At 58.2% G+C, this 26,723-nt stretch overlaps 1 protein-coding gene across 9 annotated transcripts in view; it reads left to right on the top strand.

Moving 5' to 3' along the window:
- Positions 1-11,107: 11,107 nt before the first annotated feature.
- CARMIL1 (capping protein regulator and myosin 1 linker 1) overlaps positions 11,108-26,723 on the top strand; it is an 86,014-nt gene continuing 70,398 nt past the window's right edge. For all 9 annotated transcript variants that reach the window (XR_013959403.1, XM_080647363.1, XM_080647365.1 and 6 more), the window contains exons 1-2: positions 11,108-11,581; positions 15,690-15,787. Coding sequence is in view for 8 of the 9 variants with exons in the window: in XM_080647363.1 (XP_080503489.1) it covers positions 11,542-11,581; positions 15,690-15,787 (138 nt within the window). In the remaining variant the exon portion in view is untranslated. The remainder of the gene's footprint in view (positions 11,582-15,689; positions 15,788-26,723) is intronic.

The following is a 26,723-nucleotide window of genomic DNA, read 5'->3' on the forward strand; positions in this document are numbered from 1 at the left end:
CCGGCTCGGCTCCGAGGGACGAGGGAGGACGCCCGGCTGCCAGGCCCAGGCGGGGAGCCGGCGGGTTGCCTGCGGGTCTCGGTGCCCAGGGCGGGGCTGGCACGGGGGGGGGGCGGGGGGGGCGACAGGCCGCGTTGGTGGAATGAAGGGATGGCTCCGTGGACCTCCCTGCTCAGGTCGCTGTCCGCAGAGGCGCTCATTTCAACCTTCTTGCCCTCCTCCATTCCCCCCCCCCCCCCCCCCCGTTCCTGCCTCACTGTGCCTCCACGGAGCCCGTGGTTAGAGCTTTGTTTGCTGGCCTGCTTCCGGTTTTGTTTTTCCAGAGAGGAAGGAGAGGGAGAGAGATAGAAGCATCGATGATGAGAGAGAATCATGGATCCGCTGCCTCCTGCACGCCCCACCAGGAGGTCGCTGGTTCGATCCCGGTCGGTTGGGGCACAGGCCCGGGTTGAGAGCTCGATCCGCAGTGGGGGGCGTGCAGGAGGCAGCCGGTCCACGAGTCTCCCTCATCATCGATGTATCTCTCTCTCCCGCTCCCTTCCTCTCTGACATCAATAAAATGCATAAAAAATAACTAAAAATAAAACAAGGGGGGCAGGACTTTTACTGAAAGAGGAAGGCCGGTCTGAAGGGGGGCCGGACGTGCCGCCCTCCCCTGCCGGCGGCGGGGAGAGAGGTTTAACTTTCAGAAGGATCGCCTCTGCCTGCCAAGTCCGGCTGCGGGTCTGAAGGCGGAGGCGGACTCACGGTGGCGTTTCTAGGACAAGCCGCCGCCTCCGCTGAGTCGCAGGGCCACCCCTCTCTCATTGCAGGGTGCCCCCCGCGGCGTGAGGACCGGACAGGGGCTGGTGTCAGGGAGGATGCTCCCGTGGACGGGCCACACGGGGCTGCCGTGTGCTCGGGCCTGACGTCCGCCAGGAGCTGCCTCCGGCCCACGGCCTGTCTCAGTGACCGAAGAGGAGACAGTCACTGGTGAGTGGGATCGGAGTGTGTCCAGTCCCTAACCCAGGTCAGCAGGTCCCAGCCACCCCGGCTTGACGGAGGACGGACATTCTAGCGCTAAGGCAGCTCTGAGCTGGAAACGTGACTGTTACTCAGATGTGAGCCTTCCAGGAGCAGGAACACGTGTTCCTGCTGCACGCATGCACCAGGACTAGGGGTGCAAGTGACAGAGACGTGCCCGAGATGGCCTGCGTGACACAGGCTTCCTGGGCGTGGGGGTCAGGGCGGACCGGCGTGGGCACAGCGAGACCAGGGCCAGAAGGATGTAGTCAGAGATCTGTTTTCCATTCATCAGCTTGGCTTCTGGGTGCAGGCTTCGAGCTCAGTGGTCCCCAGCAGCTCCGAGGTCTCCTAGCAACGCCCAAGAGAGGCAGCCCCGCCTGCATCCCAGCCCCAATCCCACAACTGCTTCTCATTGGCCCAACTGGGGTCATGTGGTCTCCAGGAACCAATCACTGAGACCTGGTTGATGAGGCTTAGACGTGTGTCAATGGCTGGAGTCAGAACAGGGAGGGGTGGGGGCCAGAGAGAGCAAGCGCTGGGCCCCCCAGGAGAGGGAATTGGAGACTTAGCAGGTGTGGCTCAGTGGATAGAGCGTCAGCCTGTGGGCTGAAGGATCCGGGGTTCGATTCCGGTCAGGGCACATACCCGGGTTTCAGGCACCATCCTAGTGTGGGGCGTGCAGGAGGCAGCCAATCAATGATTCTCTCTCATCATTGACGTTTCTATCTCCCTTCCTCTCTGAAATCGCAAACATATATTTAAAACTGTTTTCCAGCCTTGGCCAGCGAGCTCAGTGGTTAGAGCATGGCGCCCTCTCCTCCCCCAAGGAAGGCTGCAGGTGGGGGGCACGTACCTGGGTTGCAGGTTCCATCCCTCGCTCACATCAGTGTTTCCCTCCCCCCTCCTCCGCTCCTCTCCCCTCCCTTCCACTCTCTGAAAATCAAAGGAAAGAAAATATCCTTGGGTCAAGTCCTGCCCCCAAAACTACGTTTTAACCTCCTGCTCTGCAGATTCTGGGGGTGTGCAGCGCTTCCCAGGAACCCCTGGGGGCCTGGGGGACGCCCCTCTCTGCTTAGATACCCCCAGGGGCGCCGGTTCTTGCGTGGGAGCGGCGTGGGTCCCTGGACGCACCTCCCGCGAATGAGATCCAGAAAGGGGGAGGGGGGGGGGGGCCCGGGAGCGAGCGTGGATGTGGTCTCTCGCGCCACCTGCCGACCACACGGGCCCATTGCAGTTCTCACAGGCGCCCAGGGCGGGGACGGACGGTTCAGGAGGAGAACGGATCCGGGAAGAGGAAAACTTCAAGGCGCGTTCAAACGACCATTTCTCTGGCTTTTCCTGTTTCCAGAGCGGGGACCGGAGATGCGAGGCGACAGCAAAGCCCAGCACCCTGGCACCCCTGACTGCACACCGCCGCCCCATCAGCAGCTTTAAGGTAAGTGTCAGGACATGGGCTGGGGGCTGTGTGGGAGCGGGCCCATCCTTGTCGGCGGCCTGAGGATAAACTTCCCCTGGTGTCAGGGGGCCTCTCCTGTTGTCCCGGTCTTGGTAGCGTGGCGTTTCAGAGCGGCTGCACTCCGGGTGTATGTTGAAGGTGGGGGTGCAGGGCTGGGTGCTGCAGGGGGTGTTGGAGCAAGCTGTGCAAAAGATGACGTCCTAGCTTTTGGTTGAAGTCATGGAAATTGTGGAGAGCGGCTACAGCGTTCGGACAGGTGCAAGCCTGGGGCTAAGGAGAAGGCACCGTCCTCTCCTGGCAAAGCCACGGGCACGTCGCAGCGCAGTTACAGCCAAAGGCTGTGGCTGTGAGCTTGACCTTATGGTCCGAACCTGTGGCCCCACGTGGCTGAGTGATGCGGGCCGCGGGAGGTGCAGCAAGGAAACGAAGGTGGATCAGGGGCAGTAACTGAGTGGATTGGAAACCCGCCAGAACGTTGTCAACATCTCAACCACGCCCTTCCTGTGCCTCGTGGAATCGCTATAAAATAAAGACTCAGCTTTGCAGGCCGTGGCGCTGTCCCTCCATCAGAGAAGGCAGCGTCCCACCCAGACCCAGCTGTATTCTCTTGTCTGTCTTTTCTAAATCCTTCGCCGCCCCCTCTCAGGGTCACCCAGGGCTGTGCCGGCGCGGCACTGGAAATAGCCTGAGGTTGCAGAGAGGGCAAGAGCGCAGGTGTGCGGGGGGCACGCAGGTAGGAAAGAACCAGCCGGGTGAGAAGTGAGGCCACGCAGGTGATAGCAGAGAATCGCTGGATCTCAGAAGGAGGACAAAGGTAGGCCTGGGGGGCTCGGGGGTTGAGTGTTCACCTATGAACCAGGAGGTTGCGGTTTGATTCCTGGTCGGGGCACAGGCCCAGGTTGCAGCTCGATCCCCAGTAGGGGGCGTGCAGGAGGCAGCCGATCAGTGATTCTCATCATTGATGTTTCTGTCTCTCCCTTTCTCTCTGAAATCAGTAAAAATGTATCTTTTTCAATCCCTGGGGAAAGTAATGTACAAATTGTCTCCCCGAAGTCTCGGAGTGGTGGGAGTGCTGGCTGGGTTCTAAGTCCCGGGCTTACCTTGGCTTTTGTGCTAATAAAGAAATTACGGCCTCCCATCACTGGCAGAGCACACCACGGTACAATGTTTATTTTGGAATATCTGCGTCCTATCAGGCTGGGTGTTGGAATTTAAAAATCTTCTAAAAATATTTCAGAACCGCAAAGTGCAGTGCGCTTTGAATTAAGAATTCGTCAGGCTTTGCTTTTCTCGACTGTTTGCTCCATTTTTAAAAAAAATATATATTTTACTGATTTTTTACAGAGAGGAAGGGAGAGGGATAGAGAGTTAGAAACACCGATGAGAGAGAAACATCCATCAGCTGCCTCCTGCACACTCCCTACTGGGGATGTGCCCGCAACCAAGGTACATGCCCTTGACTGGAATCGAACCTGAGACCCTTGAGTCCGCAGACCGACGCTCTATCCACTGAGCCAAACCGGTTAGGGCAGGGGTGGGCAAACTTTTTGACTCGAGGGCCACAATGGGTTCTTAAACTGGACCGGAGGGCCAGAACAAAAGCATGGATGGAGTGTTTGTGTGAACTAATATAAATTCAAAGTAAAGGAGCCGAGGGGAGAGCAAGAGAACCAGATAGAACAGCCAGATTCGGCCCGCGGGCCGTAGTTTGCCCATGGCTGGGTTAGGGCATGCTCCATTTTTTTAAAGAGCGAAAATGCAGAAAACGACTATGACCTGCTACACAGAATACGCTGGCCTCTCGGTCCCGAATGCCTTTGCTGCGTGCTGTTGCCCAGAAGTCGGGGGCTGGACCGTCCTTCCAGCCGAGGGACCCCCCCTTCTGTGTCCAGGGAGCTTGAACGCGGAGAACGTGCCACCCACGGCTCCACCCAGCCCCTTCCCGGGCTCCACACGTTTTCTTCACGCTTCGGCGTCCCTTTGTTCTCCCAGACGGGGCCTGCCAACCCCCAGCGTCCCCCCCGGGGCGATGTTTTTCCCTGAGCAGTGACGGACTGAGCTGCAGGGCCATGTGCAGTGGTGCCTGTGTGGTCCCAGGCGTGGGACGAGCTTGGGACCCTGGCCACAGTGTTCGAGCCGTGGCTAAAGTCTGGTGTCACAGGACTCTACCGGAGACACGTTCTCCAGTGCGTTAAGCCTTCACATGCAGAAGGGCCCGCTCCCCTTCATTCAGAGCTTCCCACGGGACCGATGAACGCAAGCCCATCCCCATGGTCTGTATTATTCAGGCTCTTCCTGTCACTAAACTAAAGCCACAACGTCCCGTGGCGTTGGGGCACGATCCTTGTCTTCTGGCTCCGTGGCCCTCACGCACGGTGTGAATGATGTGTGTTCATTTGTTCGGTTACGCTTTCTGTTGCTGCTGCTGGTGTGTGTGTGTGTGTGTGTGTGTGTGTGTGTTGAGCACTATATGGTCACCCGTTGGTTGACCTTCAGTTTCCGTTTAACCTTTGCCAAGAGTCCCCACTCTGCTTCCAGTGGAGATCCGCTGCTACCCACCTGCCACTATCCCGCTGCAGGAGCGGGACATGCATTGGGCCAGAAAGGGCATTCGATCGCAGTGGCTGTGGTGACCAGGTCGCAGGCGGGCCTGTGTCTAAGCCAGCAGTGAATCTCAGGACTTTTTAAAAAATATATATTTTTGCCCTGACCGGTTTGGCTCAGTGGATAGAGCATTGGCCTGCAGACTCAAGGGTCCCGGGTTCGATTCCGGTCAAGGGCATGTACCTTGGTTGCAGGCACATCCCCAGTAGGGGGTGTGCAGGAGGCAGCTGATGGATGTTTCTCTCTCATCGATGTTTCTGACTCTCTCTCCCTTCCTCTCTGTAAAAAATCAATAAAATATATTTAAAAAATATATATTTTTATTGATTTCAGAGAGGATGGGAGAGGGAGGGAGAGATGGAAGCATCCGTGATGGGAGAGAGATCATGCATCGGCTGCCTCCTGGCACACCCTGCACTGGGGATCGAGCCCACAACCCAGACATATGCCCTTGACCGGAACTGAACCGTGACCTGGTTCACAGGTTGACGCTCAACCGCAGAGCCACGCCGGCCGGCAAATCTCAGGACTTTTGCAGGCACTTCCAGAACACGGTTCTCCCTGCTGCGTGGTGTGGGCGGAGGGTCAGACCATCACGCTTCTTCCTGCCGTGGGGGATGCGAGCCTCAGACGGAACCCACCGAGGAAGGGGAAACAACACCTATACCAGTGGTCGGCAAACTCATTCGTCCACACAGCCAAATATCAACAGGACAACGATTGACATTTCTCTGGAGAGCCACATTTTTTAAACTTAAACTTCTTCTAACGCCACTTCTTCAAAATAGACTCGCCCAGGCCGTGGTATTTTGTGGAAGAGCCACACTCAAGGGGCCAAAGAGCCGCATGTGGCTCGCGAGCCGCAGTTTGCCAACCACGGACCTAGGAGAAACTGAGCCCTGATTGAGCCGCGCCCGCGCCACACGCCAAGGCAGGTGCCCTCGGCCGGGGAGGGCGGTGGGAACTAAGCTTTACTTGTGACTGAGAAGGTCCTGACACGTTCTTCTTTTTCCTGATCCTTGCCCAGGGGTCTGATTTTTATTGGTGTTTATTATAGAGTCGGCAGGAGGGAGGGAGGGAGGGAGAGAGAAACATCCATTGGTTGCCTCTCTTAGCAGCCCCGACGGACCGGGGATCGGACCTGCAGCCTCTGGGTGTACCTGACCATGCTCCGGCCAGCCGAGCCACCCAGCCAGGCCCCCGACACTCGTTTTTAAAAGCGGCTGTGGCCTTCCTCAGGAGCCGTGTCTGCCCCAACCTGCTGGTTAAGGAGATCAAGGGGAGGGAAGTGTGGAGAGCGGAGCCCTCAGCCCTGCTGCGAGGGCCTAAGTGCCAGGCGCTGTTGTAGACACTAGGCGACAGGTGGCGCTAACGGGCGTCGGCATCCTCAGTGCAACCCAAGCAGGAGCGGGTCAACTCTGCTGGCCACCAGCAGAGGGCAGTAGTAGTCTTTCTTTTTCTTTTTCTTTTTTAAAGGAGCATATTGGATTCGGGGATAAATAGAAATACCACCACCCCTGGAACCCACACCTTCTCTGTGGTGTTGTTGTGTGGCCTGTCTAAATAAGGGAGATAATAGACGCACCAGCTTCACACGTCTTGAGAATTAAACGAGAAAAGACCTGGAAAGCGCTCAGCGTGTTTGAAACCATTCTCAGGCCACTGGACAGGGAACACCCACTTGCGGAGGTAGGAGGTAACCAGGTGGCTCGAGGTGGTCCTTCCTCAGAGGCAACTGCAACAGTGACAACAGAGTGGAAGACCTAAATGACTAAAGCGGCAACAGAGGACGCAACGCAACCTCACGGTCATCCTGGGACAGAACGCCTGGAAGTGGGCAGTTTTTAAAGTGACGTTCCCGCCCTGGCCGGTGTGGCTCAGTGGATAGAGCGTCGGCCTGCGGGCTAAAGGGTCCCGGGTTCGAGTCTGGTCAAGGGCACGTACCTTGGTTGCGGGCACATCCCCAGTGGGAGGTGTGCAGGAGGTAGCTGATGGATGTGTCTCTCTCATCGATGTTTCTAACTCTCGATCCCTCTCCCTTCCTCTCTGTAAAATATCAATAAAATATATATTAAAAAAAATAAAATTAAATGACTTTCCCCCAGGCCCCTTCTGGGGAGTCCTGGTTGTCTGCTTATCGCGAGTCACACTTGCCCTGAGTCGGCGTGGCCTGTCTGTCGATTTCCCGTTCGTCAGAGGGGTTGTTGGCTGCCTAAGGGGGTTCCAGGCTAGACAGCCCGGGGTACTCGGAAAGTGAGCTCATTGCCTCTTGGAGAGAGGAGACAATTGTTTCAAGACCCCCGGAGTGACTCGGTTAGAATGAGCCAGAATCCAGAATTCAAAAGCCTCCGCGTCCGCCTACCTCACGTCTAGAAACGACACAGGGGAGCAAAGCTGGGGAATGGAGTGGGGTTCGGGGGGGCGGGGACGACCAGGCTCCTTTCACATGCCTCTGAGAACGGCTTGACCAGGCCCGGCCCGCGTGGCTCCGTGGCTGAGCGTTGACCTATGAACCAGGAGGTCACCATTCAGTCCCCGGTCAGGGCACACGCCCGGGTTGCGGGCTCCATCCCGACCCTGGTCATTTCTCTGTCTCTGTCGCTCCCCCTCCCTTTCACTCTCTCTTTGGAAATACACAAACACCTGTTAGATGTTTCTCGCTTAAAAAAGAGTTTCCTTTCCCTCCCCTGCTCTTCTCGGTCCCTCGTCGGGGCCGGTCTGTTCCGGCCCCTGGCTTTTCAGGAAGGAGTTTCCTTACCGGTCAGTGTTCCTGGGGTGTCCATGCTCCCCAGGAGGCGTAGCAAAGCTGGCCCGTGGCTGGGGCTCACGTGAGGGAGTGGCGGGCTTTGTCCTGGGCACATCCCCAACGCCAGTGGCCCCAGGTGGTGTTCTAAGGACAGTCAGCGACTCGGAGGGCCGTTCTCCAAGCCGCTGCCACCGGAAGCATCGACCTGCCTGTGTGCTGGGCTCCGGGGAGCCAGGCGGGGAGGGGCGTGTGGGCCTTTGCGTGGGGGAGAGAGGTTTTCCCTCCACCCCCTCTTCTCACTGCCTGTGACTTCTCCCTTACACCCTCCCCTCCGGAGTAGGTCCTGTTTTGGTTCGATGTCGCCAAAGGGCAAGCCTCTGACCTCGGGCAGCTGTGCTGGGTGGGGAGCTGAGGGGCTGTGTGCGGGGAGAAGGGGCTGGGGGGGAGGGTGTGACTCCCTTTGCGCCTTCCCCGCCCTCCTGCTCTCTGTTCTCCTGGCGTTTTGTGCGTCTGCATTCAGAGACCGTGTGTCTAGTTCCCGAGCTCTGTCGTGGGTTCTGCTACAGACATCAGCTTGCTTTTTTTTTTTTTTTTTTTTTTTTTTTTTTTTTTTGCGTTCTCCCCTCTGGCTCAGATGTCGTCTTTCTCAGGTCTGTTAAGTCAGTTACCATTCCTCCACTGGCTCTCCAAGTTTCCCATATGTGGGCTTTAAAAATATAGATTCTTATTCACTTTAGAGAGGAAGGGAGAGGGAGAGAGGGAGAGAAACATCAATGATGAGAGTCACTGATCCGCTGCCTCCTGCACGCCCCACACTGGGGATGGAGCCCACAACCCGGGCCTGTGCCCTGAAGGGAATCGAACAGTGACCTCCTGGTTCATAGGTCGATGCTCACCCCCTGAGCAACACTGGCTGGGCCCCTATGCCGACTTTTCTCGTTTGCTACTGTCTCCTATCTTCCTCCTCGTGCGTGAATTCATGTTTAATATGAAGTAACACGCTGCTTTTAGAGCAGGTTTGGATTTACAGGGAAACTGAGCAGAAGGCACAGAGTTCCCACGTACAGTCAGTCACGCACTATTTAACGATGGGGATGCAGCCTCAGACCACGTGTCATTAGGTGGTTTTGTCGTGTGTGAACCTCGTGGAGGCAGTCCCACAGCTTAGGTGGTCTAGCCCGCTGCACACCGAGGCCGTGTGCTCCAGCCCAGTGGTCGGCAAACGGCGGCTCGTGAGCCACATGCGGCTCTTTGGCCCCTGGAGTGTGGCTCTTCCACAAAATACCACGGCCTGGGCGAGTCTATTTTGAAGAAGTGGCGTTAGAAGAAGTTTAAGTTTAAAAAATGTGGCTCTCCAAAGAAATTTCCATCGTTGTCCTGTTGATATTTGGCTCTGTTGACTAATGAGTTTGCCGACCACTGGGCTAGCCTATTGCTCCTGGGCTGTTGCTCCCGGCCTGTTGCTCCCGGGCTGTTGTCCTGGGCTGTTGTCCTGGCCTGTTGTCCTGGGCTGTTGTCCTGGGCTGTTGTCCTGGGCTGTTGTCCTGGCCTATTGCTCCTGGGCTGTTGTCCTGGGCTGTTGTCCTGGCCTGTTGTCCTGGGCTGTTGTCCTGGCCTATTGCTCCCGGGCTGTTGTCCTGGGCTGTTGTCCTGGGCTGTTGCTCCTGGCCTGTTGTCCTGGGCTGTTGCTCCTGGGCTGTTGTCCTGGGCTGTTGTCCTGGCCTATTGCTCCTGGGCTGTTGTCCTGGGCTGTTGTCCTGGCCTGTTGTCCTGGGCTGTTGTCCTGGCCTATTGCTCCCGGGCTGTTGCTCCTGGGCTGTTGCTCCTGGGCTGTTGTCCTGGCTACAATCCTGAGCAGCATGTTACTGTACAAAACAGCTTGAGATTAAATCAAGCGACAGAGTGTAACATGGCTGCTGTTTACAGCAAACCTTAGAAAGAGTACATCGAGTGTAATGATCCGATTATGGGACAGGAAACCCCTAAACACAGGCCCGAGTTACCAGGCCCTACACACAGTCCGATCGGAACACTTCATCCAGCGGGCAGCGCAGGGGGCTGGTCTGCACCGTCACCACAAGCCGTGAGGAACGCGTTGGCGCCGTGGGACCAGGGACTGTGTCACTAGGTGATGGGGCATTTTTAGCTCCGTTGTAATCTGTGGGACCACGGTCCTGTGTGTGGTCGAAAGGTGGTTAGGGCGGCATATAGGTAGGAACGCGTGCCCAGGAACCCAAACTGGAAGTCCCTGGCGCATTTTCCGAAATAACTTTCTCCGTCTCGGTTACATTTGTTGCTAATGTGTTTACTATCTCAGAAGGTCAGGTGTGGCTCAGTGGGTAGAGCGTAGGCCTGCAGGCTGAAGGGTCCGGTATGGGACTCCCCATCAGGGCACGTGCTGGGGTTGCGGGCTCCATCCCCAATAGGGGGCGTGCCAGAGGCGGCTGATTGGCAATTCTCTCTCATTGATGTTATCCTCTCTGAAATCAGTAAAACTGTCCAACACACACACACACACACACACACACACACACACACACACACACACCCGCAAGTCACCAGGAAATAAGGCAGCCGGGAAGGCGCCCCCAGGTGTGCCGGGCCCGCGCAGTTCTGTGCGGGTGGAACCCAGGGACGTTGGAGGGAGGATGGCCCCCATCCGCGGGGTGATTCCGGCTGCGTGGTCTGGGGGGAACGGAGGTCCCGCGAGTGACGGGCACTGTCTCCCGCGTCTGCAATCCCGCGCGGCGGCCGTCGCCCTGCAGTTGGCGTCTCGCTCCTGCTCGCCAGACAGGAAAGTTAACCACGTGGATGGGATGGCACGACCGCAGGGCGCAGGGAGGCTGAACCGGGAGGGCGCGCAAGAGCCGCAGACAGGCCGGGGTTCCGTGCGGGCGCGTCTGCGGAACCTGCGGCCTCCCAGCGCCTGGAGCTCTGCCCGAGGGCGACGGGCCCCGGCCCCGGCCCCGGCCCCGGCCCCGGCCCCGGCCCCGGCCCCGGCCCCGGCCCCGGCCCCGGCCCCGGCGTCCCACTCGCAGCCAGCAGAGGGCTCCCGGGCCCGCGCGCGCCCTCGCCAGACGCGAGGCTTCGGGGTTGGGGAGCGAGGCTGGGACCCGGGCCGAGACGCCACCTCCGAGGTTCCGGCTGTGTCCGCCGGGGTGCGCCCCCCACGGGGATCCGGCGCCGGGACGCCCAGGCCCCAGGGACGGCGCAGGGCCGCTCTGGGAAGTGGGAGGAGACCCAGAGGAGAGGAGAGCAGAGGGGAGGAGGAGAGGGAGAAGGAGGAGAGAGGGAGAAGGAGGAGGAGACGCAGGAGGAGGAGGGAAGGCGGGCCGCGCTGCCCCCGCCCAGCGGAGCCGCGGGAGCGCCGGGAGCCCCAGCCCCGCCGCGTTCTCCCCGCCCTCCCTCGCCTTCCGCCCGCACCTTGGGCCGTAGGTGCGCCGATCGGCCGGAGCAGCCTGGCCCAAGCGGGCTCCCGCGGGCTCTGCGTCCATCAGCCCCTCCGTCGCCGCGGGAGCTGCTAGGAGGCGTCATGTAGCCGCAGCCGCGAGCCTCGCGCGGATCGGCAACTATTTATTTATTTATATTTATCTTTTTGGGGGGGTGTTGGGGGCGCGGCTACACCGACTCCCCAGCCCGCCTCCTCGCCGCCTCCCGTCTGCGCGCCGCACCCACCTCTCCAAGCCGAGGGGTCGGGGGAGGTCGGGCGGCGGATCCCCGCGCAGGAGCCATGGCCGAGGAGGGCGCCGAGGTACCCCGCGAGCTGACAGGTAAGGGGCCCCCCGCCTCCGATCCTCGCCGCCGCGCACTGCTTACTGCGGCCGAGTGCGGCGCCCCGGGTCGGGGATCCCCGAGAAGTTCGCTCGCGTCTGGCCGCCCAAGAACCGAGTCCAGAGAGGCCGGCGTGGGGCGATCGGACGCCCGGCACCGCCTCCGGCCACCGCTAGGGGGTGCAGGCCGGTGGAGGGAGGGGGGCTGCCCGGGCCTCGGGAGTTGCGGAGGCGAGGGGACCCCTCACAGCACCCGCCCGCGGCCCCCACTCGGGATGTGCGGGGAAGCCCGGCGCGGGGCGCACTGGAGGAGGTCGCCCGCAGGTCCCCCCCACCCCCGAAATCCCAGCCGGGAGGTGCCCCGCCAACCTGCAGACCTGGGGAGGGGGCGCCGGGCTGGGGTGGGGACTCCGCCGGGAAGGCGTGGCCTCGGCTGGGCGCCGGGAGCGAAAGGGTCACCAGCTGACGCGAACGGGCCGGAAGCCGGGTTGGTGAGCAAAGCCGGGTCTAACAATAATTAACCCACCTGGGCGCCCCGCCCAGCTCTGGACCGGGTGCCCGCGACCCGGCGTCTGAGCGTCCGGGGTTATGTTTGGGGAGCCCTGCGGTCAACTTAAGTTTTCTGGGGGGTTGAGACTGCAGCGCTAGAATGCGGTGGGGACCGCTCTGAAAACCAGGGGTTCAGTGTGTGTGTGTATGTGTGTGTGTGTGTGTGTGTGTGTATGTGCGCACGTGTGTGTGGGATATATTGAGAGTGAGTGTGTGAGTGATGTAGTATGTGTGCACGTGTGTGTGATGTATCGAGTGTGTGTGATGTATTGTGTGTGTGATGTAGTGTGTGTGCATGTGTGTGATATGTATCAAGTGTGTGCGGGCCTGTGTGATGTTGCATTGTGGGTGTGTTTGTGTGCGCCTGTGTGATGTTGTAGTGTGTGTGCACGTGTGTGATGTATCGAGTGTGTGTGTGTGCGCCTGTGTGATGTTGCATTTTGGGTGTGTGATGTGATGTTGTATCGAGTGTGTGATGTTGTATCGAGTGTGTGTGTGAGATGTATCAAGTGTGTGCCTGTGTGATGTTGTAGTGTGTGTGCATGTGTGTGTGATGTATTGAGTGTGTGTGCGCCTGTGTGATGTTGTAGTGTGTGTGCATGTGTGTGTGATGTATTGAGTGTGTGTGTGCGCGCCTGTGTGATGTTGTAGTGTGTGTGTGATGTATTGTGTGTGCGCCTGTGTGAAGTTGTAGTGTGTGTGCATGTGTGTGATGTATTGAGTGTGTGTGTGCGTCTGTGTGATGTTGCATTGTGGGTGCGCGTGCTTTGAGCCCCAGGGACCTGAACCCCTCCCGGTCCCATCCTTGGCGCCCGGCCTGCGGGTGTCCTTCCCGCTCCCTGCCCAGGAGGGATTCGCCGCCCTCCGCCCCCCCCCCGCCCCCGCCCGTCCCCCTTTAGCCCCAGCACTCTGGGTAGTCTGCGGCGCTCCTGCCAGGGCCTGTGAGCTCGGCAGGTGAGCCTGACCTGACCGGAAGGGCCGTCGCCAGGTCGGGGAGGGAGCTGCTTGTGCACGGATTTGGGGTCTGGAGTCGCTCCCTCCGCCTGCCTCGCTCCCCTCCCCCCCCCCCCCCCCCCCCCGCCTCCTCCCTCTGTCCGGCGGTGGCGTCGGCCCCGCAGATAAGAATCAGCTCCCTGGGCTCCGTGGAGCGAGCGGTCTGTCCGGTTCTGGAGGCCGGGACCTTCCCCACACCCCGCCCGGAAGAGGAAGCGCTTGGGGGGGGGGGGGGGCAGCTGGCCGTGGAGGTCCCAGATCCCGGGAAGAGGGGACCAAGGCCACTAAGGGGGGGGGGGCGGGGGGAGGGGGCAAGTTCTCAGTCAGCTGCGGAGCCTGCAGTGAGTGTGATCACTGGGACCCCGGAGAGGGGGCGGGGGAGATGAGGACCTGGCTGGAACGGATGATCTCAGAATAAGCCCGGGCTGTGTTACCCGTTGATTCAGCCTCATCTGGGCGGACATGGGGTTCTGTGCGGACAGTGGTGCTTGTCTCACATACCTCTGACCAGCGAGCGACACGTGCTTTGGGGACATGCCCACGGTGGCTTCTGGGCCCTGGTATTGGCTCATTAGGCCGGGGGAGGGGCGACGCCTGCTCTTGGATTTCCCTAACTTCAGGGGCGCACACACAGAGTTCCTCTCTGACCAACCCAGAATGGCAGCAGGTAGCCCGGCCCCCTAGCTCAGCTGGTGAGAGCATTGCCCTGCTATGCCAAGGTGGCAAGTCTGATATCTGGTCAGGGCCCATACATGAAACAACCAATGAATGTATCCTAAGTGTAGCAACAAATCAATGTTTCTCTTGCTACAAAAGCAACCAATACATTAAAAAAAAAAAAAAAAAAAAAAAAAAAAAAGAGCCCTAGCGGGTTTGGCTCAGTGGATAGAGCATTGGCCTGTGGACTGAAAGGTCACAGGTTCGATTCCAGTCAAGGGCACATGCTTGGGTTGCGGGCTCGATCCCCAGTGGGGGGCGTGCAGGAAGCAGCCGATCAATGAGGCTCTCTCATCATTGATGTTTCTATCTGTCTCTCCCTCTCTCTTCCTCTCTGAAATCAATCAAAATATATATATTAAAAAAAAGAGAAAGGCAAACTCGTGAAAACGTCAATAGAAGGGATTTTAAAGTATATTGTGTACCTTTCTGATTATGAAAGGAATACACGGTACTTATTTAAAAAACTAAGTGCAGAAAAGAATGAGAAGGCCCGGCTGGCGTGGCTCAGTGGTTGAGTGTTGACCTAGGAACCAGGAGGTCAGGGTTCGATTCCCGGTCGGGGCACACGCCTGGGTTGCAGGCTCCATCCCCAGTGCGGGGTGTGGTGTGCAGGAGGCAGCTGATCCCTGATTCTCTGTCATCACTGATGTTTCTATCTCCCTGCCTCTCTGAAATTAAAAAAAGAATGAGAGGCACATGTCACGCACATTGCCACTCGGAGACCTAACACTTTGGTAGGTAACTGTCTCTTTCCCTGTGTTTATAGTCTTAAGTCCGTTTCGGGAGGAGCGGGAGGAGCGTGAGGAGTGTAGGGAAAGGATTATCTAACAGTCCTGGGGGTGCAGGGGGTGAAGGGGATGGCGGTGGCTGCTTCGCTGGGTGCGCACAGACCGGAGGCTGAGAGCACGTGAGAGACCTTGAGTGGCAGCCGCAAGGTCTGGGCTCATCCCCAAAGGAGTGCAACGCCCAGACCAGGGTGAAGGGCCCAAGGAAGGGTCACTCTGCTTAGGGAGGGGGCGGGGCGGAGAGGTCGGAGGTCAGGGACTTGGTCTTGGTGAGGTTCTGAGGCAGCCTTGGGCAAACTACGGCCCGCGGGCCGGATCCGGCTGTTCTATCCGGTTCTCTTGCTCTCCCCTCCGCTCCTTTACTTTGAATTTATATTAGTTCACACACACACTCCATCCATGCTTTTGTTCCGGCCCTCCGGTCCAGTTTAAGAACCCATGGTGGCCCTCGAGTCAAAAAGTTTGCCCACCCCTGTTGAGGCCTGGAAGAGGGTCAGGAGGTGTTTAGGAGGGAGTTTGGGGGGGGGGGGTGACTGGCTCCCTGTCTGAGAGAGACTTGGAGACTGTGTCCAGAGGAGGAGGAGGAAGCTGTTTCACGAGGACCTGTCCAATGTGGGGTGCTCGTGGGGGTCCCAGGGAGACCTTCCTGCCACCATCCCTTTCTCTCTCAAGCCTCCAGTTCTGTTGCCTTTCCCCCCTCACCTGAGAATATATTTCCACTGATTTTTAGAGAGAGTGGGAGGGAGAGGGAGAGACAGAGAAAAGCACTGATGTGTGAGAGACACACTGATTGGTTGCCTCCTGCATGAGTCCTGACCGGGGCCCATGCCCTTGACCGGAATTGATCCCAGGACCCTTCAGTCCACAGGCCGATGATTATCCACTGAGCCACACCAGCCAGGGCATGAAATCAATAAAAATATATATAAAAAAATAAAACAAATACCTTACAAAAGGCAAACAGCAACAAAACACCCCCAAATCCTCCTCCAAATGCCCCCCCCCGCCCCCAGTGCTGTTCTTGTTACCAGAAGATGTGACGAATCTGCCCCTTCTTTCAGAGAGCATCAAGGACGTCCTCGGCAGGAAGGTCAGGATCACCCTGAAGAAGAAGGTCAAGTTGGAAGTGAAAGGGGACAAGCTTGAAAACAAGGTGCTGGTAAGTGCCCCGTGTCTTTCCGGAAAGCCTTTGGAAGCGGAAGCGCCCCCCCCCCCTCCCCCCCCGCCTCGTTGCCATGTGGCCCTGGTCCTGTTTCACGTTTGACTCACAAGTTCCCAGGACCGTGCTGCCCCGGATTCCCTGGAGTGTGCGCGGGAAGTTCAAGTGGAAGGGTTCCAGGTGGAGTTTTCACAGCCATGCTTCTCGGGTGGAGTTGTGAGCGTTGCCATGTTTAGGCCCCCCCCAGCCTGCTTTCCTATTGGCCCCCCCAGCCTGCTTTCCTATTGGCCCCCCCAGCCTGCTTTCCTATTGGCCCCCCCAGCCTGCTTTCCTATTGGCCCCCCCAGCCTGCTTTCCTATTGGCCCCCCCAGCCTGCTTTCCTATTGCCCCCCCAGCCTGCTTTCCTATTGGCCCCCCCCAGCCTGCTTTCCTATTGCCCCCCCAGCCTGCTTTCCTATTGGCCCCCCCGAACCTGCTTTCCTATTGGCCCCCCAAACCTGCTTTCCTATTGGACCCCCCAGCCTGCTTTCCTATTGGGCCCCCCAGCCTGCTTTCCTATTGGCCGCCCCAGCCTGCTTTCCTATTGGCCCCCCCAGCCTGCTTTCCTATTGGCCCCCCCAGCCTGCTTTCCTATTCCTCAGTGATTGATATGCGGTGGACCGTATGGGTCATCGCTGTGGTGGCTGATGTGTGATCTGATTGGTGAGATGTAGGAAGATGTTTCATCAAAAAAAAAAAAAAAAAAATGGCCTCGGGTCGGCTTCGGGATTGAATGAGCTTTTCTCAAAGGTTGTGCCCGTGTCTGTCTCATGGGTGAGGAGTGAGAACGTGGAGAAGCTGGTCCTTTGCCGTTGTGTTCTGGTGTCTTGGCGGGAGATGCCAGCTGGAGGCGGCGCCTGTGGGGGCTGAGATGGACCTTGGGGTTCTGTCCACGTTGCTGGGGGGCTGAGGGGTGGGACTCGCTGGGCACAGCTGGTCACTGTAATGAAGTTAGCACCATTTAAAATAGTTATGATGAGTACTCAATGTCAAGTTTTTTTTGTTTTTGTTTTTTTGGGGGGGCGGGGGGCCCTCTTGACCTTAGCTGGCTCCGGTGGAAGCTGTAAGGAAATGACTCCAGCGCTGCGATGTGAGCCATGGTCTCCGGGACCTGGAATCTGAGCAGTTCCTAGAGTCCCCGCGGAAGCGTGTCCCGGCGGGAACGTGTCCTTGCACGGGCAGGAAGTGTAGAAATAGTCAAGGTCCCACAAGCTTCAAGTTTGAGCAGGACGGTCTGCGAATTAGCCGCCTTTAAGTTGTGGGTTTAGGAGTCTCTGAATTTTGAGAAAGCCAGTTCCTCAGTTGCTTAAATGAGACATTGGGGACCGCCTTGTAACTGGCATGTCTGACTTCCTGCGGGCCCTTAGGTCAGGAACGAGTTGGCCCGGTACTTTCCAGGTATCTTTCCTGAGTCTGTGCCCGTCCCTCCGCCTCCCCGCCCGCAGCGTGGTCCTGGTCCTCGCAAAGCCAGGAGGGTGATACGTTGTTACTTGCTTCCTGTTCCCCCACTGGGAGATTTTACACCGTTTCCAGCTTATCTTTTGTTCAGGGTTTATCTCCTCCTTCCTTCTCCTCGTGGCCATCGGAGCTAATATTTATTGAACATTGACCGGTGGCTGGGCCAGGCTGTGGGCGGAACCCTCAATTATGCATTTCCTTGTTCCATCCAGCAGCCCTGCGGGGCCAGCCCTGCTTACTTCTCCCCTGGAAGGACCGGAGAGCTGAGGGAAACTTGCTTCCGGTCACCCAGCTAGTTAGCTAGTTAAGGACTAGTTAAGAACAGAGTCAGCTGTGCCTCACGCAGAGCCTGCCTGCGTCGCCATGTGCTCAGAGTAGAAAGAATTTGGCCGGTCCTTCCGCGGTTGCGGATTTTCAGCCCCGATCAGGGAGACTTGGATCTTAGGCGGATCGGCACCCCTGATTATTTGATTTGATTTCCTTGATTCATGTACTAACTTGTTCCGGATTCTCTGAGCACCTACTGTGTGGCAGACGCGTAGTATGTACAAAGTACACGTAGATTCTGCCTTCATTGGACTCAGAGCTCAGTCTAGTGGAAGGCACACACGCCAATAGGCAGCGCTGGGACAAGTGCTCTGAACATGGGGACCGCTGCTCATTAGAGGGGCCCTAACTCAAGCCGGAGGGTCGGGGGCGACTCCCAGAAAAGGGGGAATGGAAGCCCACACGGATGGATGGGTCAGTCAGCCAAGGGTAGACGGATGTCCAGGACAAAGGGAACCGCATGGGCCTGGAGGCTGGGGGAGCTCCGAGTGTTAGGGACCTGGGTGGAGGGCTCCCTCTTTTCCTGGCGGCTGAAATGCAGGTGAAAGGTGGGACAGGTTAGAAGGGTCTCTTCTCCACACCTGTGTCTGTTGCCATCCACCCTCCCTTCTCCTGGGAGGAAGTGGGCCCAGTGCTAGAGGACTTGGAGCCAGACCTGCTCTCCCCTCGCCCAGCCGCTTGCAACAATGTTGCGCTCAGTTTGCAACCATGTTGCCCTTCAGTTCCGCTCTCTCCTGAGACAGCCTTGTGCCTGTATCCCTTTGTAAGCCCTGGCTTTGGAGATTAACTGGGACACAGTTAATTCTGCTGAGCACAGTGCTGAGCGCATGATAAACTCCGGGCAGGGAAAGCCCAGAGAATGGGGGTCTCTGCATCGGTTCCGTTTTCTCGCCTCCACTGAGGGGTGGCGCTCATTCTCCCCGAGATCAGAAAGGCCTTGGAGCAGCGTGGATGCTTTGGGCAAAGAAACCAGGTGCTCAGGTGCCCAGGTGCCCAGGGATCAACTGAGCTTGTCCATCAGGATGTTCAAGATAAACCAGTGGCTGCTGCGGGGCGCTCCCAGCCGCTAACACAACTGTGTGCCTTGTAGGTGTCCAGGGATGAGGGAAGGATGCCGTCTTCCCCAAGCTGATTGGTCCAGAGCCCCCATGGCCGTGGGTGGGCGGCCCGGCCAGCTGGCGTGGGCTCCCACCTGAGACCTGCCATCCAGGAATGGCCCTCAGGCCCTGTCCTGTGTTCCCGAGACTTGTATTCCCTTCTGCCGTCAGCTAATTGGTTCCTGGACTTTTAATTTTTTAAATATATTTTACTGATTTTTAACAGAGAGGAAGAGAGAGGGATAGAGAGCCAGAAACATCTATGATAAGAGACACATCGGTCAGCTGCCTCCTGCACACCCCCTACTGGGGACGTGCCCGCAACCAAGGTACATGCCCTTGACCGGAATCGAACCTGGGACCCCTTGAGTCTGCAGGCCGACGCTCTATCCACTGAGCCACACCGGTCAGGGCGGTACCCAGACTTTTAAACACGCCTTTTAATTGATGCAATCTTTTAAGATGGAGCTTTCTATTTTTCTGTAGTTGTAGGTTACAGGTGGTTATAAGAAACAGCACAGAGGGAGCCTTTGCACCCTGGTCTGCTACCTTGTGAAGCTGTAACACAGTATCACAACCTGGGTGCTGACGCCCGTCCCCATGGGCAGCGCCGTCCCCCTCCATGCGCCCCTCACCACGCGCCCCTCACCACGCGCCCGCGGTGCCTTTCACAGCCCCACGCACACACCCATCACTCAGCCTCATCGCTGCTCATCTGTTCTCCGTTTCTATAGTGTCTAAAAAATGTGTATTTCTATTGATTCCAGAGAGGAAGGGAGAGGGAGAGAGAGCAACATCAGTGATGAGAGAGAATCATGGATCGGCTGCCTCCTGCGCGCCCCACACTGGGGATCAAGGCTGCACACAACCCGGGCCTGTGCCCCGCCCGGGAATCGAACCCTGACCTCCTGGTTCATAGGTCAACGCTCAACCGCTGAGCCACGCCGGCTGGGTTTATCCTTGATGTTTCTATCTCTCTTTCCCCTCCCTTCCTGTCTGAAATCAATATTTTTAAAAAATCAAATGAAAACGTAACGTTCCACGGAGCTCCTAAAGCAGTGATAGTTTAAGAGTGTACGTGTATTTCTCAAGTTTATTGTCACAAAGTGGCAGGAACCCAGTCAGCAGTTTCCCGGGCCACCTGGATGAAGGGCGTTAGACCCTGGAGTTTGTCGGGGCTGCACGGATGGAGGGGCCCCAGCCCCAGCGAGCGGGCGGATGTGGGAGGGTTAGAGGCAGCTCGGGCCGCCCCCTCGGGACACCCTCACATAAGCAGACGTTTTCGTCTCCCACGGTGGGCTGGTGTGTGACCCCGGCAGTGCGAGTCGCTGCTCCAGCGGCTGACCTTCACGCCCGGCATTTGCAGGTTGCGTGGCACCTGAAGAGGCTGCTGGGACAGCGTGGTCGGCCGGCCGCCCCCCTTCCCCCTGCGGCGCCCCGGCCCCGGTTTGGGGGGTAACTTGAACGGTCCTCTTTGCGGCACCACAGGAGTCTCGGCTTTTCGGGATCACTTACGATCCAGCGCGTGGGTGATTCTCAGAGCGCGGGGTGAAGTTACAGGCGGAGAAAGCTGAGCTTGGGAGACAGGACAACCCGCCCCCGCAGCGCCCCTTGCCGCCAGGGTCCTGGCGGAATCCCGGGCCGCTCGCCATCAGTCCATCGAGGGCCTCAGAAGGCGCCCCCCTCAGAGCCCGGCCCCTCCCACGGAGGCTGGTGGCGGCCAGGCGGCCTGGGCTGCAGCTCCGGCCTCCGGCCACGGGCCAGGCCACCGTGAACCTGTCACCTGAGCCCCCATGACGTCCTCCTCTCTCTTCCCCAACTGCCCTAGTTTCTGCGCTGGCGCGGGCGGGTCGGATGACCTTGGGCTCGAAGCCGTTGAACCTGTACCAGCCTGGTGTAACTGTTCCTTGTTCTTGAAAAGATACCGTCACCCAGCCTCTGGGATTTAGCCCCCCTGGGACGTGGGGGAGGGAGGCATGAGGGCCTTGAGGAGCCCGAGACCTAATCAGAACGTGTAGGGAACAGGGAGAAACTTTGTGTTTGAAGTTACAAAACAGTCACAGTCCCGCAGGCACCGGAACAAAGGCTGCGTTAGGTGACGGCAGCGCCTCTATCTTTGTTCGCGTTCCCCAACTCTTTGTGACAAGGAGGGGAATGAGTGATACTTGGGGAGGGGGTGTGAGTGTGTGAATAAAACTGTTCACTTTCATAGTTTTATTACCCAGTGTCACCCCAGTACATTCAATAAAACAGAGAGAGAAAAACGAAAATGTAAACCCAGGAGAAAAACACACAGGCTTGTTTTAAGGGGTGCATTTCCACCTGGTTGGTATGCGGGGAGTCTGCATGGGGAATCACCCCCCGCCCCCACCTCATCAAGGTGCTGTCCCTTTAAACAGCCTACTTAGCAGAATGGCTTGTTTTCTCTGTTGTAAGCCAGGGCTCCTCGGACCCAGCTTGCCGGTCAGGAGAAGGCCGGGGTGGCGCCCCCCTGCGGCCCAGGTGCCTCCTGGGGCCCAGTCAGAGCTCCTGTCACCAAGTCTCAGCTGCCAGCGGTACCTTTTCCTTGGCGGTGCCTGGCAGGTGTGAGGCTGGGTGACGCCATCCTGGCCTGTGTCCTGGTGGGGCTTTCTAAGCCCGGGTCCTCAGGGAGCGGGTTTGCAAATGGTCAGGCTCCGGTGCGCTCCTTGGACACCAGGTGGAGACGAGGACCCCTCGGGGAGGCAGCAGGAGCAGGAGCAGCGGGTCCTGTGTCTTAGGAGGGAGCTGAGTGTCCACAGGAAGGAGCGGGGACACCGCCTCCCAGGCAGCTCACCTGTGCAGCTGGCCCCAATCTCTTCGGTCCAGGACCTTCCTTCTGTTCCTGCTCCCCATCCCCCGTCCTCAGCCTTTCCCCCTGGAGGACGAGCCCCTGGTCCAGGCCACGTGCCCCCCGCTCCTGGGCTCCTGGCCGGCCGGGGCGGTTCCTTTGGGACTGTGTGAGGTTCCGGGGGCAAATCATACGTCACATCTGCGTGGTGCCTGCGCTTTGGGCTTTGGCGTCTGGCGGGGAGGCTTCCAAGTAAAGAACGGACTGGGGGAGTTTCGGGGGGCGGGGGGCATGGCAGGCGGGACACTTGACTGTCGCTGGTCCTTCCCAGACTCCTCTGACAGAAGAAGCGGAGGAATGAACACATGCAGGCCCCATAGCCAGGGAGGGCCTGAGAGGGTATCCGGGCAGGGACCTGTAAATCACCGCCCCTCCCCACCCCCCACACACCCGGGCGGTGAGACACACCCATGGGAAAAGGCAGCTGCACCTGAATGCCTCCGGGGGGGGGGGGGGGGGGGGGGAGGGGGAGGGGGAGGAGGTGAGACCCTGAGGGTTTCCACAGTTTGAAAAACCTCAGGGCGATTTGGGGGACACTCTCCTCCCAGCCCACTCTACTTTCCAGGGGTCCTCAAACTACGGCCCGCGGGCCACATGCGGCCCGCCGAGGACATTGATCCGGCCCACCGGGTGCCGCTGCCTGTCCTGCTTAGCAGCCGACTGTCCCGGACCCGCAGTGCGCATAGGAATTTGTTCATAGTGTTTTTTTTTAAACTATAGTCCGGCCCTCCAACGGTCTGAGGGACAGTGAACTGGCCCCCTGTTTAAAAAGTTTGAGGCCCTAGCCGGCTTAGCTCAGTGGATAGAGCGTCAGTCTGCGGACCGAAGGGTCCCAGGTTCGATTCCGACCAAGGGCACATGCCTGGGTTGCGGGCTCGATCCCCAGTGCGGGGAGTGCAGGAGGCAGCCAATCAATGATTCTCTCTCATCATTGATGTTTCTGTCTCTCTCCTCCCTTCCTCTCTGAAATCAATAAAGAAATATATTAAAAAAAATAAAAAGTTTGAGGACCCCTGTGGCCCCTGGTTTTATTTTAATTTTTTGAAAATATTTTTCATGATTGACTTCAGAGAGGAAGGGAAAGGGGGAGAGAGGGGAACATCCATGATGAGAGAGGATCACGGATCGGCTGCCTCCTGCAAGCCCCTGATTTTACTGCAGGGACACGAGCCACCTGTCGAACCACGCGGGCCTGTTTTCCTCGTGGCCCGTAGTGTCGCCTGGACGGCCGTGGTACGGGCTGTGTGTGGGCCACGGCCATGTCTCTCTTGGGGACACTAACAGCTAACCTCGTCCCCGTCCAGAGAACGTAAACCCCACTGAGCAGCGTCACCTACGTTCTAAGTCGCGCACTGTAACCAGGAGGCGTTGTGTCCAGGTGAAGGGTGAGGACCCTTCCCTGAGGCCTGTCCACTCCTTCCCGCTCCTTTGGGGCGTGGCCCGCGCACCTGCACAGTCCCAGGTGGAGAGGGTGTATAACCCCACGCCCAGACAACAGGCCAGAGAGCTGACTTCCACATTGCAGGCGTCCTTTCTCTTATTCCACCGGAATTTTTCTTTTTCTCCTGGGAACTTAGCCAGGAGGATTGCAACACATAAGCTTTAAAAAAAAAAAAAAAGAAAAAAGGAAACTGCGTGAATGCAGGAATGTAAACGGAGCCACACCCAGAATGAGTGGATTTTAATTCCCAACACATTCTTTTTCTGGAATGTGTGAGAAGTCCAACGGGGGAGACTGACTTGAACGCTTCTTAGAGTTTTTATCTTTTCTTTGGGGGCGGGGGTCACTCAGTCTTATGATGGGGATGGTCTCGCCCCCCACCCCCCTGCCAGCACTGACTGAAGCCGGTGTTGGGACCCCTGCCAGCCTGCCTGAGGTTTGCGTTTTTTAAGGAAGCTGCTGGCAGCCCCAGCCCTGCCCGCCTCCCCATGCCAGGGCCGGAACTTCCTCCTGGGACCTCGTGCCAAGGCCCCAGGAGGGTGAGTGGGCGGGGGAGGAGAGACCTTTGTTGCCCTGAGTTGCGAAGGGCTCTTTGGAAAGTTCTTGGATTCGGCTGGTTTCCCGTAGTGACGGCCCTTGTGATCGGCTGGGAGCCGCGGCCTCCCCACCCAGCCCCGCCCCCAGCGCCGGCCCCGCCCCGGCCCCGCCCCCGGCGCTCCGGCCCCGCCCCCGGCGCTCCGGCCCCGCCCCCGGCGCTCCGGCCCCGCCCCCGGCGCTCCGGCCCCGCCCCGCCCGTCTGGACTCTGCAGACGCCCACTGGCCGGGCCTGCCTCCCACCTTTCGGTCTGCAGATCGTCTCTCTGTTTCGCTTGGTGAACACAGGGCTCTCCCCGAGGGTGGGAACGATTAAGAAATAACAAGCTGTCCTTAGCTTTGCAAAATGGGCGCCCTGAGTGTTTGTCCGGCGGGAGGGCGGGGCCCTTTCCTCCCCCGCTCCTCCCCCGCCCTTCCTGCCCGCAGCCTGGCCGTCTGGGGACCGGACTGCCCACTGGCCTGGTCCCCGGGAGTGGGGAGTGGCTGGTTTCCCTGGTCAAGTTGCTTCCCTAGTCGTTTTATTTATTTATTTATTTATTTATTTATTTATTTATTTATTTATTTATTTTAAATATGGTTTTTCATTAAATTGATTTCAGAGAGAGGAAGGAAGAGGAAGAGAGAGATAGAAACACCAGTGATGAGAGGGAATCATTGATCCGCTGCCTCCTGCACGCCCCACCCTGGGGATGGAGCCCGAAACCCCAGCATGTGCCCTGACCGGGAATGGTTTATGGGTGGATGCTGAACCACTGGGCCACACGGCCCGAGGGCCCCAGCTCCCTGGTTAGCAGTCAGCTAAGCGAGGAGGAGGCCGGTGTGAGTTCACAGGGCTGCGTTTCTAAGGTGTTTAGAGCTTTGCCTGGAGAAGCAGTTGTTTTTTTAGAAGGTGACTTGGTAGAAACCAGAAGTGGGACATTTAAGCAAAAGTAGCTGCGTGTCCAGGGCTCAGTTTCCTGGAGGCCGGCCAGGCCTCGCCCGTCCATGACGCCTTTCACTTCGCGGGCGACAGGAGAAAGGGTGTGAAACACGGCAGGAATTTTGTCCAAGGAGCCCCGACGGAGCTGGGGTGGGGGTGGGGGGAGCGAGACGGAGACCGGACAGTGAGTTGTGTAAGCCACGGGTCTGTTGTTCTTTTTCTGATTCCAGTGAGTCAGACATTTGAATGCGGGAAAACTACACTGGGTCAAAGGGCGCGAAACTCCCGGAGGAGCCTGAAGGGTGGGGCCTTTCTCTGCCTGCGTTTGAAAGCCAGCTTACTTTTTCCTTTTTAAATGTGTTTTTATTGATTTTTTTAGAGAGAGAGAGAGGAAGAGAGAGTGACAGGAGATAGAAACATCAACGGGAGAGAAACATCATCAATCCGCTGCCTCCTGCCCGCCCCCTGCTGGGGAACGAGGCCATATCCGGGGTTGATGCTCAGCCACTGAGCCACACCGGCTGGGTCAGCTTCTTTTTTCTAATGGCATGCACAAAATTTTAGTCAACTAGGTTCGCTTCCCCTCCCTGGCGCCCCGCCGGCGTGGCTCAGGGTTGAGCGTGGACCTAGGAACCAGGAGGTCAGGGTTCGATTCCCGGTCAGGGCACAGGCCCGGGTTGCGGGCTCCATCCCCAGTGTGGGGCGTGCAGGAGGCAGCCGATCCATGATTCTCTCTCACCATTGATATTTCTCTCTCTCTCTCTCCCTCTTCCTTCTTCTCTGAAATAAATACAAATTTATTAAAAAGATAAGTAGCTGTGGAATGAGCATGGAGCAGGCCCTCTCGCAGAGGTCAGAGGTCAGGAGGACACTCTTGCGGGAGCTGGGGTGCAGGTTTCATGAGCTTGGTGCTCACTTGTCCGAATTGCTGCCGCGTGTTGCTGGGGACCGGTTCCCACCGTCGTGTGAGAGGGGTTCCCACCGTCACGTGCGGGAGAATGACTGGAAACGTGACTGACTGCACGCGTGGGGCGGCGTGTCTGTTCCGTGGAAGAGCTGACGCTGTCAGACAGGAGCTGCTGAGTCCGGAGGCATTGGTGAACCCGTCGGCTGGCGTGCGGGCTGCTGGTTCATGATCTTAAAAAAGAGCCGGGAAGCCATAGGCTGGCCCCGACGCCAGGGTCCTGTTTGTGTGGAAAGGAGTTGTTCGCATTTTTTTTCTCTCTCTCGCAGCTTTCAGATGGCGTTGTTTTGACTTGTTTGGGAGATAATTTACTTCTTAAAGAGACTCATTCACCATCTGGGTGGTTGGGTGGATTATAGTCGCCAGCGATGTGAAGGCATCGCCTTCTCCTGTGGCAGGATTCCCTACTTACTTATTCGTTTGTCCCTCCACCTATACCGTCTTTTAAAATTTATATATATGTATTGTTATTGATTTCAGAGGGGAAGGGAGAGGGAGAGGGAGAGGGAGAGAGAAGCATCAGTGATGAGAGAGGACCATTGATTGGCTGCCTCCTGCACGCCCCACATTGGGGATCGAGCCTGCAACCGGGGCATGTGCCCTGACCTGGAATCGAACCCTGACCTCCTGGTTCATAGGTCAACGCTCAACCATGGAGCCACGCCCACCGCCAGGCAAGGGTGCGTGTTTAATTTATTTACCTTTTCTCGAAAGCGACAAGGCCCTGTTTCTGTTCTGTAGAAGTCGTGGGTCCCACCGTGCAGGCGTCACACCCTCCTGGCTCTTCCCCTCTCAGGTCCACTAGGACCTCGGGATCGTGATCGCTTTCTCTCCCCGAGTTGTCTCAGGTCCCGTGCGCTTTGGGGCCCTTTCTCAGAGCCTCTGCTTGCCTTCCCCGGCCCCCTGGTCCTCGGGGAAATGGCGGTTGAGTTAATTAAGCTGAAAAGGGCGAGCACACTTTCTGGGCCGTTGAGCTAAGGACCAAACTCGGTCGGTCACTGGGGACATGTCAGTCCAGCTGTTCTTGACTGCGGGGCTGCGCGTCGTGGGCCCCACAATCGGTGCCAGGCTCAGGAAGGTCAAGTGTATTTCCAGCCACAAAAGGTCTTTTAGTCACGTCGGAGGAGACGGCGCCCAGGGGAACCAGGGCCCTTTAAAACGACAATGGGTCGCTCAGACCCCGGCAGATGTCCCGGCCGGTGGCCCTGGGTGGTGGCCGGCAGCCTG

This window comes from Plecotus auritus (assembly GCF_963455305.1).
Source record: "Plecotus auritus genome assembly, chromosome: 12".
Classification (NCBI taxonomy): domain Eukaryota; kingdom Metazoa; phylum Chordata; class Mammalia; order Chiroptera; family Vespertilionidae; genus Plecotus; species Plecotus auritus.